Here is a 15,884-nt window from a genome sequence, read left to right as displayed (position 1 = left end):
GCCTGTTGATGTCAGACAGACATTGATATTTTGTTTTCGGTGCCTGCTGTTGAAAAGCCTTGACCGGCTAATGGTTGTATTACATAATTTGATTGTAAATATTTTAATTGTATATTTTGATTTCTTTTTTCTTGTTCACCTCTCAGGAATCTTATTAGATATGGGCTGGCATATAAATCCTGTAAATAAATAAAATAAGTGCTGGGAAGTTCAAACAGACTTTATTTTTGCAGGGTTTTTTGTTATTCTGTAAAGAGCAAAGTGTCACTTCTATTAATGGTTGGCTAGTTGCAAATATGTGAAGGAATTTATTCTAAAATGCTAGTTGGATTGAAGGGACCTTTGCTCCATTCTTTCCCATGGTATTAATGGTGGTGTGTCATAAGAAGCAAGCATAACAGTTTTCTTCACTTTAGCACCCCGGCTGTGGAATGAGCTCCCCAGAGAGGTCTGCCTGGAGCCTACACTGTACTCCTTTCGTCGCCAGCTGAAGACCTTTTTATTCTCTCAGTATTTTAACACTTAATTTTAACTTAAATTTAAATTTTGCTGTTCTAACTAATCTTATATCAATTTTTGCTGCGTGGTTTTATCCTGGTTGTGCTTTTCATACTGTATTTTATATTTGTGTTTTTAGACTGTTGGTTGTTTTATTATGGTTTTAATTTTTGTGAACCGCCTATTGGGCGGTATAAAAATGCAATAAATAAAATAAATAAGTAAAATAAACATTTGGCTATTATTTTCTGAAGTGGCCAGCACCCACATAAAGAGCATGTAAAACCGATTATACCAGGGATGGGAAACAAGGGCCATGTCTAGACCTATGGAGGGGAGGGGGAGGATCTCGCGATATGGTGATTGCGAGATCCTCCCCCTCAGTCTACACATGGCGCACGCTATCCCGGGAGGAAGAGGACGTTGCACCCGCCATTTTTTCTGTTTTATTTTTTATCGAAAATGAGTGCACAAGCGCTCCATCACTACCGTAAGTTTTTTTTTAAAAGAGATCCCTCTCCCCCCGCCCCCGATAGGCACGGAGCTTCTGAAGACCCCTGTGCCCCATGCCCAGTTTCTGTTTACTCGCGAGGAGCCAGGAAGAAACCGGGACGGCTGCCCACACATCCTGTGGTCTTGGGATGATCCTGAGACCATGGAAAAAGTCAGGATTAAAGCCATCCCAGCTATCCCAGGGAAAGAGAGGGTTCATCCCTCCCTACCCCTGGGATCCCCTGTGCGTCATGTGGACACACAGGAATGATCCCGGGGGCAATTTCCGGGTTATTGCCTGGTCTAGACATGCCCAAGGACTGCAACTCTCATCAGTTCTAGTCAGTATAGCCAGTGGTGGGGTATGATGGGGGTTAAAGTCCAATAGCATCTTAGGGCCATACGATCCCCATTCCCATCTGACATCACACCATCAACACCACCACCACTAGAGTAAATTCCTTTGTGTGTTATTGCAGTGCGGTGTTGCAGGGAGAGAGGTTTGACTGTAATAGCCAGTGCTGATGTCACCATTGGTGCTATTAGCCTAGCATGGAGTCTAGTCTCCCCTTCCAAAATCATTTGTGACACTATCTTGTGGAGGAATCAGCCATTCAAGATTCTGTGCCTCATTGGAATTAGGTATTTTTTTTTTATTGAAATGTTATTGTTTTAACAAGTCTTTACCCCCATATAAGCAACTTGTCTAATGGTTTTCATTTTTTAATACTTATGACATAGTGAAAAAAAATCATAGCTGGAGAAGATATTTGGGAAATTATTCCTTTCTTTTTTATCTCCCTTCTTTACTGTCTTGTTTCTATGTCAGTTTTACTCTTTCATATTTTCCTCTTCATTTTAACAGTGTTTCAGGAGAAGAATTTTTTTTCTGGTGCTAAAGGATAAAAAAGTGATACAATTCAAGTATTTAATAATAATAATGTGGTTTTTCTTCTTTTCTCATTATTGTCGTTGTTATTGTTGTTGTTATTGTTGTTGTTGTTGTTATTATTATTATTTGGTTCCCAGTGAAAAAAAGCAGTCTCGAAGTGACTTAAACACAAACCCATTATTATTATAACAGGAAGAAATGGGAAAAACAAAACAAAAATCAATATAAACCATTAAATTTCCTCCTTTGATGAACATTTAGTATATATATAAAATCAAGTAATGTATCTATTTTTACATTGTGTCCAGTTCTGTCTTTTTATGGACTAAATGTTGCACTGGGCTTACTCTGTACTCTTTTTTTTATTCTACCGCCACAGAGCAGCCAATGCAGGCTTTTTAACTTCTGGGGGGAGGGGATGATTTTTTTTGCTTAATTGTGCAGGGTAATGGTATTGTAGCCAATGTTAATCCTATTTACGGTAGACTCATTGAAATAAATGGGGTTTATATCAATCATTACTAACTTTAGTCCTGTTCATTTCAGTGGGACGACTGTAAATAGGACTAACATTGGCTACAATCCTATAATTGCCCCACCTCGGTTCTTCTGGTGGATGAATTAAAAGTTAGATGATTATTCTTTGCTTCTAGTCCTCTAGCATTATGTACACAGCATGTTCTGTAGAACTTTTTTTCTTGTTTCAAAACTCGTTTTACAAGTTTTCTGCTATCAGATGTATTCTGATGGTGAACTTCAAAGAGCAGAGTGCACAGCAGAAAGCACATCTCAAGTTGTGCTTCAAAGAGAAATTCTAACTTTAAAGAGAGATTCATGCCCAGTATCAAAATCGAAACGCTGCAAGCTTCTTTCTTGCAAAGCTTGGGTATTGCTGATATGATTCTCATGAATGCATTGGTTCAGTTCCAAATACTGTGTGTGATTTTCCCAAATAATCATTGGAATACCCAAAGGTTCAGCCAGGAGGTTGTTCATATGGACAGGGTTATTTTGGAGAGGGTACTACATGTCCTAACCACCTTTTCATGCCACTCTTACTATATGCATTCTATCAATTATACCCCAGGTTTTTCCCCCATTAAATCCCTTCCATCAGACATGAAAGCTATGTGTGAACTACATGTTCAGGAAAGCTTTCCTCTGGATCCAGGATGCTGAGGATGGGCAACTGGAAAATGCTCTGCTTTTAAGCTTCCTTGAGGCTCATTCAGTTCACAACAAAATTCAGAGGTGAAAAACACAGGCAGATGTATCCATATCAGCAAACCAATTCTAGCAGTTTTCGTTTCTACTAGAAGCAGGCAGGTTGGGTTTTAATTGCCCATTCAAGGTCAAGCCACCCCAAAATACTTTTTATTACAACAGGGATAGCTCAGAACTATATATTGTTGCCGGGAAAATCCTTTTCCCTCCAGCTACTGTGAAGACTGCAGCTAAGCTCAGAGGGAACTCTGAGCTCAGACTTCTCTGTCTGAGAGAGGTGGCAGGTGATCTTGCTAATCAAAAAGTGCTGGTGCTGTGTTCCTGCAAGGTCTGGTTCCACTACATCACTGCTTCAGAAACAGTTTCTATGAGTAACACTCTTTCAAACTTCTACAGAAGTTGCCTAACCTAAATGCGCCTGTTCTCCTGGCTCTACCTCCAGATATGAGAGCCAACTGCAAAATTTCAAGTGAAGAGCTGCTATTCAATCAGCAACAAGGCATCAGTTTCCTAACTGCCAACCCTCAGTCATCTTTCATTATGCTGCAGCACTAGTGTTGGCATGACAACAAACACTACTCCATATAGCCAAATAGAGAATTCTGTGTTCTGTGCATCATTCTTCAGCTTCAGCCTGAAGTCTCAGGCCTCAGCTAGACCTACCTGTTATTGTGCGATGGAGGGGTGAAGATCTTGTGATGTATTTATTGCGAGATCCCCCTCTGTTTACACGTGGCACACGATGGCCTCGGAAGGAAAGGACATTGCAGCCGCCATTTTCTTTTTTTAAAGACAACAGAAGATGCGCATGAGCACTCATGCGCTCAAAGGTAGGGATTTTTTAAAGAAAATTATTTCCCCTCTCTCGCCCACCCCACCCCCCTCTGCGCCCCATGCACAGTTCCTGGCTCCTCGCAGTTACTTGCGAGGAGCCAGGACGAAACATGATGCCCAGCCACACGTTCCGCAGTCTTGGGCTTGAAGGGGAAGGCGAGATCCCAGGGCAAGGGAGGGATCATCCCTCCCTGATTCCGGGATCCCCTGTGCATCATGTGAACGCACAGGGACGATCCTGAGGATCGCCCCTGGATAAAACCCTGTCTAGCTATTGCCTATATCTCCAGACCTATGCCAGTCATGCACATTGGCCTTGAAGGACTCTTTTGTTACCTGAGGCAGTTGCTTCATTCTACCTAATGGTAAGGCCGGCCCTGCTGATTTCTTTGAAATGCTACAATTCTACCACTCTTTAAAGGTGTAGAGGGAATATTCAGAAATTGTATGTACATGCCAATAAACCATGTTGTGTGTTACCTCACAGTGTGTGGAGAGAGTTGGGAAAGCAATAGTTCCTGTTTGACCTCTTCTGCACCTCTTTCACCTTTCTATGTAGGGCCAGGACGTGGGCACAGCATCAGTCCATGCTCCTTTGTTGTTTTCCCAAATAGTACTATGTGCCAGGTAGTTGTGTGTGCAGCCATTGTGCTTCCCAATCCCTTCCTTCCTAAATTGTTTCGGAGGCAGTCTGTGGCTTCTGGATACTTCTCTCACTTCCTGTTGGAATTAGGCTGTTCTCACTAGATATAAGTCAGTTGCAAAGTGTTCCCCATTTATTGTACCATCCCTGTTTGTGCCATCATTAAATTCCAGTTGGATTAAATGGCCAACATGAAACTTTCACATTTGTCTGTAGTAAATAATGCTCCAATTGTGTAGAAGTATTGCATTTGTTTGCTTAGAACAAATATGTGATGACTAATTGGGAAAGCTAGGAGGCAAAAAGAGAGGGGAAAACGTCTTGACACCTAAATGTCACACAGCCTTTACATTAGCAAATTGAGCCTGTGTTCTTTTTGACTGGAGCTTAAGATCCTGAGAAGGTTTATAAATAAATTCCCAGCAGTGTTCTTGCCGCAACAAGCAGTCTGTGTTGTAAATTATTTTGTTTCATTTTTTAATATAGGTAATTCAGAAAAGAACTTAGGAAGGCAGGGTGAACCAATAAAAACTGTCAGTTTACAGCTTTGTAAATGTGTGATTCCGCATGACAACAACATGACTCAGTATTTTAAAACTGTATTTGGAATAATAACATATGACAGGAGTATAATATTTCAAATTGAAGAAGAGATGCTGAGTAGGTTGCTTTTCTTTGTGGTACATTCTTGTTGAATACATTTTTCACTTATGTAAGACAATATCCCGGCACTATTAACACTAATAGGGCTGACCTTTTGGGTGGTGGAATGTCAGCGATTCCTTTGTGGCAATCTCAGCAGTAGCTCAGTTTTGCATACAAAATAAGGATTTTGATCAAGATTGTAAAACTTTGCGAACTGTATGCATATTAGGCTTGAAAGGTTACTTGCCAGATATATTTTTTCCAAACCACATTGGTCATCTATAGAGCAACCATTCTGGGTAGCATAAGTGAAACCTGGACTAAGTTATATATTTTCATTCATGTCTATAGGACACTAGCTATCAGAGTAGATAAACTCTTGCCTTGGCAAGGGTATTGGGTTTTCCTTAACATTGTCTTTGCTTCCCTCTCTCCCCCAATTTAAACATTTGTTCCTCTCTCTCTCTCCCCTTTTAAATGTTTGTTTCTCTTTCTTAGGTTTTCTTCTCATACTTTCATGCCCAGTATACACACCATCTCCTGCTTATTCAAAACCTCATGGAACATTATCTGCGTCAGTTCAACAGAATGCTTTAACATTCATTTTCTACTGCAGTAAAATGCTTTGGGTGCATAGTAGAGCTGCAATCCTATACACAATTATCTTGGAATAGGACCCATTTAATCCAGTGGGAGTTACATCTGAGTAGACATGCATAGGATTTTACTGTTAGTTAGTCTTTTAATCGATGCAAGAAGTATCCCCAGTTAATCAGGTAGTAGTTTTTTGTTTAAAAAAAATTCTTGATTTTAATGCAAGAACTGGAAATATTGTGGCTGGCTGGCAGCATCTTAGAGCAGGGGTGGGTAGAAGGTAGTTTGTGATAGAGCTGTGCAAGGACCTCCTGCACAGCCCTATCTGCCTGAGGCAATGGATCACCATCACCCCAGATGGGCTGAAGTGGTCCGAAGTGCTTTGGGCTCAGTCTGCCGTGCTCTGGACAGTTTTGAGCTGATCCGAGACCAAACTGGATATGGACTGAGGTGGGCTGATTTGGCCCACTTCATTTTGGGTTCCGGTTTTGGACCCAAGGTGGTGTACAACCCTAGTTTGGGATCTACTAGTAGTGCTTGTTGATTCGTAGTAGTTCAGCAAGGGTTTCTGACTCTCAATAGTTTATGATAGAACAATAGACTGACTCCTCCAATCTTCCTTGAATTATGCTTTGTGGGCTGAAATGAAGAAAGCTTGTGTGGAAGGGTAACCAAGAGTGGATTTTTGCATCAAGGGATCGTGAGCTCAGTTTAGTTCTGGTACTCCAAATAAGTTCCTGAGATCAGAATTCTTCAGTTTTAAGTGTAAGTTTGAACCTGGCTCTTGGAGCTCTAGTAAAAAGTACAAGCCTGAAGTCTGGCCACCCCAGTCTTAGAAGAAGTATTGTTCAAAGCAACTGACATGAGTGCTCCATCATATGCCATTAAATGCCTGGGAGTAGAGGGTAGTCTTAACCTGGTTCCTAAAGATGACGGTACCAGGTGGGCCTCAATGAGGAACTCCTTCTGTAGTGACCAGGGGTGCAGAACCTCTATCATTCTGAGGGCCGAATTCCATTTTGGAGAAGTTCTTGAGGACTGCATTCCAGTGGTGGATGGGGCAGAAAGCAAAAGTGGCTGGACCAAAATACCAAAAATACCACATATTTTAAATTAAAGCTCCTACTGCCTGTAACTAAGGCCCTTTCTACACCTAAGGATTATCCCAGGAAAATGGAGGGATTGTCCCTCCCTGCTCTCGGGATCCCCTGTGTGTCATTTGGATGCACAGGGATGATCCCGGGACGATCCTGAGAAAAAAGGCAGGTGTTGATATGGCCTAAACCTTAGGAGTGGCATTTCAACCTGTTAAAATGGGAGAAAATTGCAGAAAAGCTGTGAAAACACCAAATGATTGGTGTTTGGGGGAAATGGGTTGTGGCCATCTGGAGGAACCTTGAAGGCAAAACTGGGATGCCACATGGGCCAGTTTTAGCCCCTAAGACCTGAGGTTTTGCACCCCCAGCAGTGTTGGATCAAAATTCCAAAGGGCAGTTCTTCTAAATTAAGGAATATGTTCTTTTATCTTCCATGCAGCTATGTAAATACTGGAAATAAGAAATTCCCACTGAGATCTAAAGTCCCAAATATTATTTCATATTATTATTGAAACAAGGTAATATGGGTAAGTCAAGTTGCTCTTTTCTCCTATGCAGAATCCTTTGTTAGAATAAGCATCAGCAATGTTAGAGTCTTTTTGCTTATTCACAGATATACAATTCTCTCTTTCTTTGCCGTGGAAAAGAATTATTGGAAGTTTGTTTAACAAACATGATCTTGCATTCCTGTAGTAGTCTTCTGGATAATGGCCATTGGAAGCAAACTACAATTCAAAGAAAGTTAAGTTCACAACTTTCCGAATCAGTAATTGCTCTTATATTTGATTTTGTTGTTGTTCTAGGCACTACCCAAAGCAGTCCTTCACTACAGTGACAGACACACCTGAAAACCTTCGATTGAAACAGCAGAGTGAATTGCAAAGTCAGGTAATCTGTGAATTATTTTGTGTAAAATAATTATGGACAATGGGGTTCCATTCTTCTAAAATAATCTCACATTGGTTTTAGTGCTAAGGGCTGGTTCAAACAATGTGTTTTTCCTCCCATGGAAGCAATCTTGTCCTAGATAAACATTCTCATATGACACTGAGGGCATGTCTACACCAGCCCTATATCCCGGGATCATTCCTGTGCAAACAAATGCCACACAGGGGATCCCGGGAGCAGGCAGGGACAATCCCTCCATTTTCCTGGGATAACCCTTAGGTGTAGAAAGGGCCTGAGAAAGCCTCCATTTGACTCCTTGTGAACAGTTGTAGGTTGGGGAGGGTCCCACTCATACTGGCTGCAAACAGAGCCCATTCAGTCTGCATCTCAAGTGCGATGGTGGTGGGCCCCCAAGCTCCTGGGCAGAGTGACCTTATTGGCCAAGGATGGATGCTAGGACTTGGTGCTTAACTACTTCCTAGGCTAAAGTAAATGTGGTGGGTCCTTGGGGAAGGGGCATGGGAAGGAGTAGGCGGATGTGATAGCAAGTGCTGTGGCTGCCCACAAGTGTATTGTATTCACATACTTGCTTGAAGCATAGCAAAACACTGGTCCTTTTATGCACTTGCTTAGAGAACATGCAAAGGATTAAGTCCTTTTGGGCCTAACAAAGTGATGCTTGTGCATCCCTTGGAGAAAAGTGCTACCCTGATCATAGGAGTTGTGTTCGCCTGGTTCAATAAGTTTCATTACTTCATGTGAATCTGTGGCCAGGGTAGGCAGTTGCCACACTTTATTTACACTAATAATTATCTCCGTCTTGTTGCGATACATGCTACTTGTGCTCAAGAGTGCAAGCGACTTCCATCAAATGAAGGGGAAAAGATGTTGGGGAAATGAACATAGAAAAAGCTGAGATGGATCAGACCAAAGGTCCATCTAGTCCAGAGCATTCTGTTCACACAGTGGCCATCCAGCTGTCAAGTCAGAAACTCACAAGCAGGACATTAGTGCAACAGCACCCTCCCACCCATGTTTCCTTGGAACTGATATGGGAAATGCACATAGGCCTGCCATTTACTCTAGTGGTGTTAGTTGCTGCTTGCATGCATGTTTTAGTGTATTTGGTTAATCATTTATTCCCAGCATTTTATGCATCATGTAGGAAATGCTACATTGTTTTAATATAATGCAAACATTATTGTACACATGTATGCCACTGTTTGATCAAGTCCTACAAATCTCAAAGTTAGAGCTAGATGGTGTCTTCCATATATTCATCACTACATTCATGAAATGGTTTTTGTTTTGGTTTGTTTGTTTACAATGGAATAGTGAAACAACTATATGAAAATTACATTCATTATCAGTTGGGTGTTTAAAGTCCTGTAGATGTTCACTGAAGGCAGTGAGAGAAGTTTGCCTATGCTTAGCAATCTGAGTCATATTTGTAGTGTTCCTATTCCTTTTTTGACAGGTGATTCTCTTAAAATTTAGCCTTGTACAGAATGTTATTTTTCTTCTGCTTAATATGAGACATATTTTGTTTACATAAATTGGGGAGGAAGAGAGTTGAAGGGACCCTTTGTTCGGTATGATAGTGTTTTGTTTTCACATTGTTGGCTTGAAGCTTTAAGGTTACAGCTGATGAGTCAGTGGTCTACTGGGAGTCAGATGATAAATTAGTAAAACAACAAACATTTAATCTACACTGTTGTTGTTAATGTTACTGATGTGAAAATATTCAGGTGTTATGTGAAATCCTGATGTGAAAATAGAAAATGTTAACTATATTTGAAAAGAGTGATGTATGAACCAAGGTGGTGTTATTGATGACAAAAACTGTTAAGGGACAAAATTCTCCAACTATCAAAAGAGGTAGGAACAAAATGGTACAATGGAAGCAAACATTGTCCCAGAAGATTCCATGTATCATGATTGCCCCTTTCATGCATTGCTGGGGAACATGGAGTGGGGGGGAAGGATGCTGTTGCACCATGTCCTGCTTGTTCATCCCTGGCTGGTTGGCCACTGTGTGAACAGAGTGCTGGACGAGATGGACCCATGGGCCATGGCGCGTCTTATGTTCTTATGAGTTCCCCTTCCCATGTCCCCTGGGTTTGTGGAAGGGAAAGTGGGATCATGCCAGTAAGCCAGCCCCTCATGTGAGTGCGGTTCTATGGCCATGTCCCTGTCATCCACACATTCAGAATATGTGAAAGGGACCTTTATGCCTATATACTTCCCCTCTAGGGGAGACACCATGATCACAAAGGTGGTTTTCCCAGGGTGAGGCTCATCCGTTGCACTCCGGGTTTGCTGGCTCTGGTGATTTCCCCAAATGTGGGAAACTTGACTGCATACTTCGCGGTAGTGTTTTAAATGTTATCTGTTTTTATGGTTTTAAATTTTGTCTATTGATTTTTAATGTTCAGTCTTTTAATCTTTGTAAACTGCCCTGAGAGCTTCAGCTATCCAGCATGGCACTTTTTATATTATGTTCTTATGAGGCGGTATATAAATGTAATAAATAATAATAATATAGCTCTATGCAATCAAGAACCTTTACGCAATTCAGTTTATTGATTGCATAGGAAAGCTCCTATGCTTGTTTCAACCTTATGTGCAAAGGCCCCCTTTTATATGTTCAGTTTAATATGTTGGTGTTGGGGCATAGCCAGAGGGGTGTTCTGGTGTTGGGAGCATGGCTAGCTGATGCAGTCTCATCCTTCCCTTCCACACATCCAGGGAATGTGTGGAGGTGAACGTGTAACATTAGCTATTGACTTAATTCAATAAATGTTGTAAACCGCCCAGAGAGCTTCAGCTGTGGGGCGGTATTTAAATGTAATAAATAAATAAATAAATTAATTGCTTTCGGATGGATTCGTTTCTACACAATAAGGATGACACTTGAGATTACTTTCCTATGAGGATATATTCTCTATACAATAATGTGATTGAATCAGCCAGATGGTAAAAATTAGAAGTGTGGCCAAAAGAATACAGTAGATGAACAAGCTGGAATGTTCTCTAAAATGGAGGCTCCTTCTGTAGATTCAAATGACAGTGTTGTTAGCAGATGAAAAGCTCTTGTATTCTCCCTAACATTAAGAACACATGGTACCAGAAGTTTTTTGCTTAATGCCTTTTCACTAACAGCAGAAGAAAATTCTAAATAAATATTGGGACAGGTGCATTGTAAACCAAGAAAAAGAGACCAGCATCTTGCATTCTTTATAAGTTTAACAAGAACAAGTCAACCAGGCCTGACCCAGCCTTCTACCCAGGAGCAGGAAGAATTGTTCTCAGCCTCTTACTAGTTATTGTCTGGAGTATAGAAAAGTATCTGAGATCACAGAACAGGCACTGTTTGATCTAGGCAGGATCTACACTACTGCTTTAAAGCACTTTAAAGTGCTTTATAACAGTTTTGACAACAGTTGGGGCCCAGGACACACTCCATATACAGTTATCAAAACTGTTATAAAGCGCTTTAAAACAGTAGTGTAGATCCGGCTGTAGTTTTGCCAGTCAGATACTATAAAGCCTCTACTTAGTTATATAAAAGTGGAGAATCCTTTCTGTAGAGTTTTAGAGCATGTGTCCAGCCTAGGGTTAATTTGGCCTAGTTTTCCATTTAATCAAATAGTCGTTCTCTTTTGATTTACCCCAAGTTGTAGAGTTGTGGCTTGTTGTAGAGGGACTAACACAAATCCCCATCTCCATGCACCTCAAGCATTGGTTTTATTATCCTGTGGTATAGTTCCTTGCCCACTGATCTGGGCCTAATCTACACCTGCAGCCATTTCGCAACAGAAGAGGCATGCTCCCAAATGTTCCCCACTCTCATGATCGCCCCTCATGGGACACACACGACTGATCTTTTCCTCAATTAGAGGAGTTCCGTTGTGGGAACATGTGTGCCCCGTTACAGCGGTTCCATATGTGTATTGATAGAACTGGGTGGGGCTAGGCAGATGGCTATGGGGCACAGGATTTTTTAAAAGTTAATTGTGTGGGATGCGCAGGAGCGCAGACACGCAGCAACACATGGGGGCATATCATAGAATCATAGAATAGCAGAGTTGGAGGGGGCCTACAAGGCCATTGAGTCCAACCCCCTGCTCAATGCAGGAATCCACCCTAAAGCATCCCTGACAGATGGTTGAACTGTGTCGAATATGCACTCCTGTGCAGAGATATGTCTGCTAAAAAAACCCCACACTTGGTGGTAAAACACGCTAATAGCCATGCACATGCCCCTCACAGGTAATTGGCTGTTCGCTGAGCCCAGAAAGAAGAAAAAAGATGGGTTATAAATGTAATAAGTAAATAGTGTGTGCCGCTGTCAGATTTTTAAAACTTTGGTTACAAATACTTTGCTGTATTTTTCACTTTGTGAAAAAGTGTGTGAACACATTTTGCATGACCCTTCAGATGAAAAGAAAAAAAGTCAGGCCATCTGAATGTCATTAATATTGAATGACAGACATTGATTTCTGGTGTGACTTCCTAATTATATAATGCTTAATGGGTCCAAAGTATGGTTCAAAACAACAAAGGAACATGTCAGGTAAACATACTCTGCAGTGCATACAGAAGGTTAATTGGAACTGATTGCAGAATGCTTGATTTGAAAAGCTATTGATTTTTGTTCTGTCATGTTCAGTTGCTTTTGAAATGGATGAACTTTTACTGCAGATGTTTAGCTCTAACAATCCAATACCTGTAATGGAGTAGGATTGGGGAGACCCATGTTTAGTCACTATCTAGTCATGAAATGTATTGGTTGACCTTAGGCCAGTCACTGTCTTAGCCTAACTCACAGGGTTGTTTTGAGGGTAAGTGGAGGAATTTTCATGTATACCATCCTCAGCTCTTTCAAGGGAGAGTAGGACACAAACGAAGTAATATAAAACCATAAACTGTGAAAAGCCTGTGTATTAAGAACATTTATGTGTGGGCAGGCGGTGGTACTACATCTCCCTTATAACCAGAAATTTAGTTGCTCCAGAGAATAACCATATGCACTCTAAAACATGTCCAGATGACTTAACCCGATAATCAATCTGAGTTGGTTCCTATTGGCCAATCAGAAGATGAGGAACATTTACCTGACCCTGTGAATTTGTATTGTTTGATCTTCCCTCCTAAAATGTTAAATCATGCCACAGAAATATCTTTTCAATAATGGCAGGGAAGATTTAAAAACAAACAAACAGTTGCAGCCCTACAAAAAAAATCAATCAGTGCTATTTATTTATTTATTACATTTCTATACCGCCCAATAGCCGGAGCTCATAATAATAAGAGCTATTAATAAAAGTTTTAACAGCACATAAAGAATTGTACCTGACTTAGTTAGAATTTAGGGAATCTTAAAGGAGTTTCTACCATCAACACCACACACATAACCTAGCTCCATCCTTAGGGTAGCAAAAATGTGAAATACAAATAAAAATATTCTGATACTTGGGTAGGGCCAGCACCCCTGCAAATTGACTGAGCCAAGCAAAAATAATCATTTTATTTCATCCTCCCTGTATTAAAATGTATGAATAAAAATACCCTACAAATAGCTGTTCTTTTTGGTTTGTATCCAAAGCTAATAGATAGTTTGAAGTTGTATGGTGCTTCATATTTAAACAAAATCATTTTGTGCCTTAAAGAATCCCCAAGGGCAATTTCATTGGGGTATAAATGCAGAGGTGGGCCTTAGCTAGACCTCAGGTTTATCCCGGGATCGTCCTGGGGTCATCCCTGTTCATGTAAATGACACACAGGGGATCCCAGGAGCAGGCAGGGACAACCCCGGGACGATCCCGGGATAAACCTTAGGCTAGCTAAGGCCAGAGTCAATTGGCAGCATTAACTTCTCCCTACATTAAATTGGCCTTGTATGTGGTTGGTCCCAGGATGTCTTCTGCGGACACATGATGCAGCCATGTTGCTGAAGCAAGCTAAGGAGGTATGGGTCTATCAGTCCCTGTATGGGAGACTGCTGGGGTACCCATGTACTCTGCTTTCAGTTCCATAATGGAAGAGAGATAGGATATAAATGGATTAAATAAATAAAATAAATTTTTTACTAGCATCACTTGTTGGATGAAAAAAGTTAGTTCTAAATGTGTCAATGTCTGAAATAAAGAGTAGCTGAAATCATTTACCTCACAACTATTTAAAAATAATGTTTTGCTCAATCTGTTCATTTTTTAAAAACTTCCCACACCTATGAAAGCTGAATTCAAGGTTTTGAATGTGGACAATTTTGTACACTGCCATAAGCTTGATCAGGCTATTTTAGACATATGCTGTGACCTAGTATTTACAGCAATATGTTACTGTCTGCTAAATTCTTTAATTAAAAGTCTGATAGTGATTACTCCGATGAGAAGGAATAAGTATCATTCTATTTCACATTTAACAATAAGAAATGTATCTGAATTTCTCAATGTTATGAAAATACAAATTTTATTAAATGCCAAACCAGATTTTTTTCTGCTTGAATATTAGAACTATTTAAAAAAGAAGCATCGTCTCTCTTGTCACCCCTCTCAGGTTCTATTCTCCCCTCCCGTTTATTTTAGGTCCTGCATTTTCATTTTGCTGTCTTAAAAAATAATTAATAGCAATTTCTTTGTCATTTGGTACTGGTGCTCCTAACCAACTGAGACCAGATGGTTGACAGAAAGTGATACCACCTGGTCTGTAATTAGTGCCAAATGTATTCTTCCCCATCCATAGAAGTTTATGAGAAGAGAGATGGAAAAAAGAAAAAAGTCAAGCTGTTTGTAAATAGAGGATTCAGAATAACACTGGGATGAGGAGAAAGTGAGAAGTTTGAAAACCTGAATGTATCCATCACTTATATTGGCCCTGTTCAGACGACACACTAAGCCATGGTTAGGCTGCTAACCCTTTTGCAGTAAATGGTTAATAAGCATGTTTAAACTGTAGTGATGTCGCCGCCATGGTTAGGAATGGTTCACATGACACACTAAGCCATAATGTTTAGCTCAAAATGCTTAGTCACTGTGGCTTAGCGTGAACAGGATCTCTGTGTTCTTAATATTAGAACCTTTATGGTAGACCTTTCTATTTCCTTTACTGTACTTGTGTCTATGTGTACCCAGGAACATATATAAGCATCTCTATATTATGTGTATCTGCTGATGTATTTTCATGAAAAAATACTTCGTTTAACAAAATAGTTCTCCCACCCTACATTTTGCATTCAGTTGCGTGAACAAGTGTAACTTTTTTTTGTTACCCTTGGGCTCATACGTTTCCCTCTCCTCTGTCATGTGCAGCTGCAAGGAGGAGAATGGAAGCTTTTGTTTCTTTCAATTAACTGTGTTACTCAATATGTCTGAACATGGACAAAGTGTAGTTAGTCATATCTATGGTTTAGGACAGGGGTGAGCAGACTTTGGGCTTATGGGAAAACCCCAAGGTCCATCAATCATAATCAAGTACAAAAATGGTGGTGATGGTGGAACCAGTGCAATATGGTGGTTTAGAATGAGGAGTCACTTACGTATTTCACCTATGAATCAAACAATAGGATACCCTTTATATACAAATCTACATCTGAGCTACTATAGATCAGGGATTCTAACACCTTAATTGAAAGGGGGAAATAGATTAAAGAAGCTTTTTGTTGTTGCTTTTGTTAAAAAAAATGTATTCAGAAACATTTGGAGATCTACTGCAAATCATTCAGGAATGTACTAGTACATCCCAATCTACTTTCTGCCCACCCCTGGTTTAGGGAAACAAGCCAATTTCAAATCAAGGTTTATGATCCTGGCTTGTCTCCCTAAGCCATTAACCATAGTTCTGGATTTGGACATAACAGTAAACCATAATTAATTGAAACTGAAGAGATCACATCTCAATCTTGTCCTTGCAGCAGCACAAGAGAGCAAGAGGGGAAGTGGGAATGCCCGAGCCCAAAGCTTGTGCATGTAACACTTGACTATTTGCATTATGTCCAAACTAGAAAAGGAAAATATGAGTATATTAGAGTCTATGCCTCGAGTTACATAAGATTGGAAGTTATCTTTGTTATACT

At 40.4% G+C, this 15,884-nt stretch overlaps 1 protein-coding gene and 1 non-coding gene across 4 annotated transcripts in view; both read left to right on the top strand.

Annotated features, from left to right (window-relative positions):
- The window catches only part of LOC134399692 (LIM zinc-binding domain-containing Nebulette), a 181,354-nt gene that overhangs the window by 51,700 nt on the left and 113,770 nt on the right, over positions 1 to 15,884 (top strand). For all 3 annotated transcript variants that reach the window (XM_063127787.1, XM_063127795.1, XM_063127780.1), the window contains one exon: positions 7,723 to 7,807. In XM_063127787.1, coding sequence (XP_062983857.1) covers positions 7,723 to 7,807 — 85 coding nt within the window. The remainder of the gene's footprint in view (positions 1 to 7,722; positions 7,808 to 15,884) is intronic.
- LOC134413449 (U1 spliceosomal RNA) lies at positions 10,046 to 10,210 on the top strand. The gene has a single exon (XR_010026473.1). It is a non-coding gene; the product is annotated as a U1 spliceosomal RNA (small nuclear RNA).

The sequence above is a fragment of the Elgaria multicarinata genome, chromosome 1 (genome assembly GCF_023053635.1).
Source record: "Elgaria multicarinata webbii isolate HBS135686 ecotype San Diego chromosome 1, rElgMul1.1.pri, whole genome shotgun sequence".
NCBI classification, from domain to species: Eukaryota; Metazoa; Chordata; class Lepidosauria; order Squamata; family Anguidae; genus Elgaria; species Elgaria multicarinata.
This window is presented reverse-complemented; position numbering and strand designations above follow the sequence as displayed.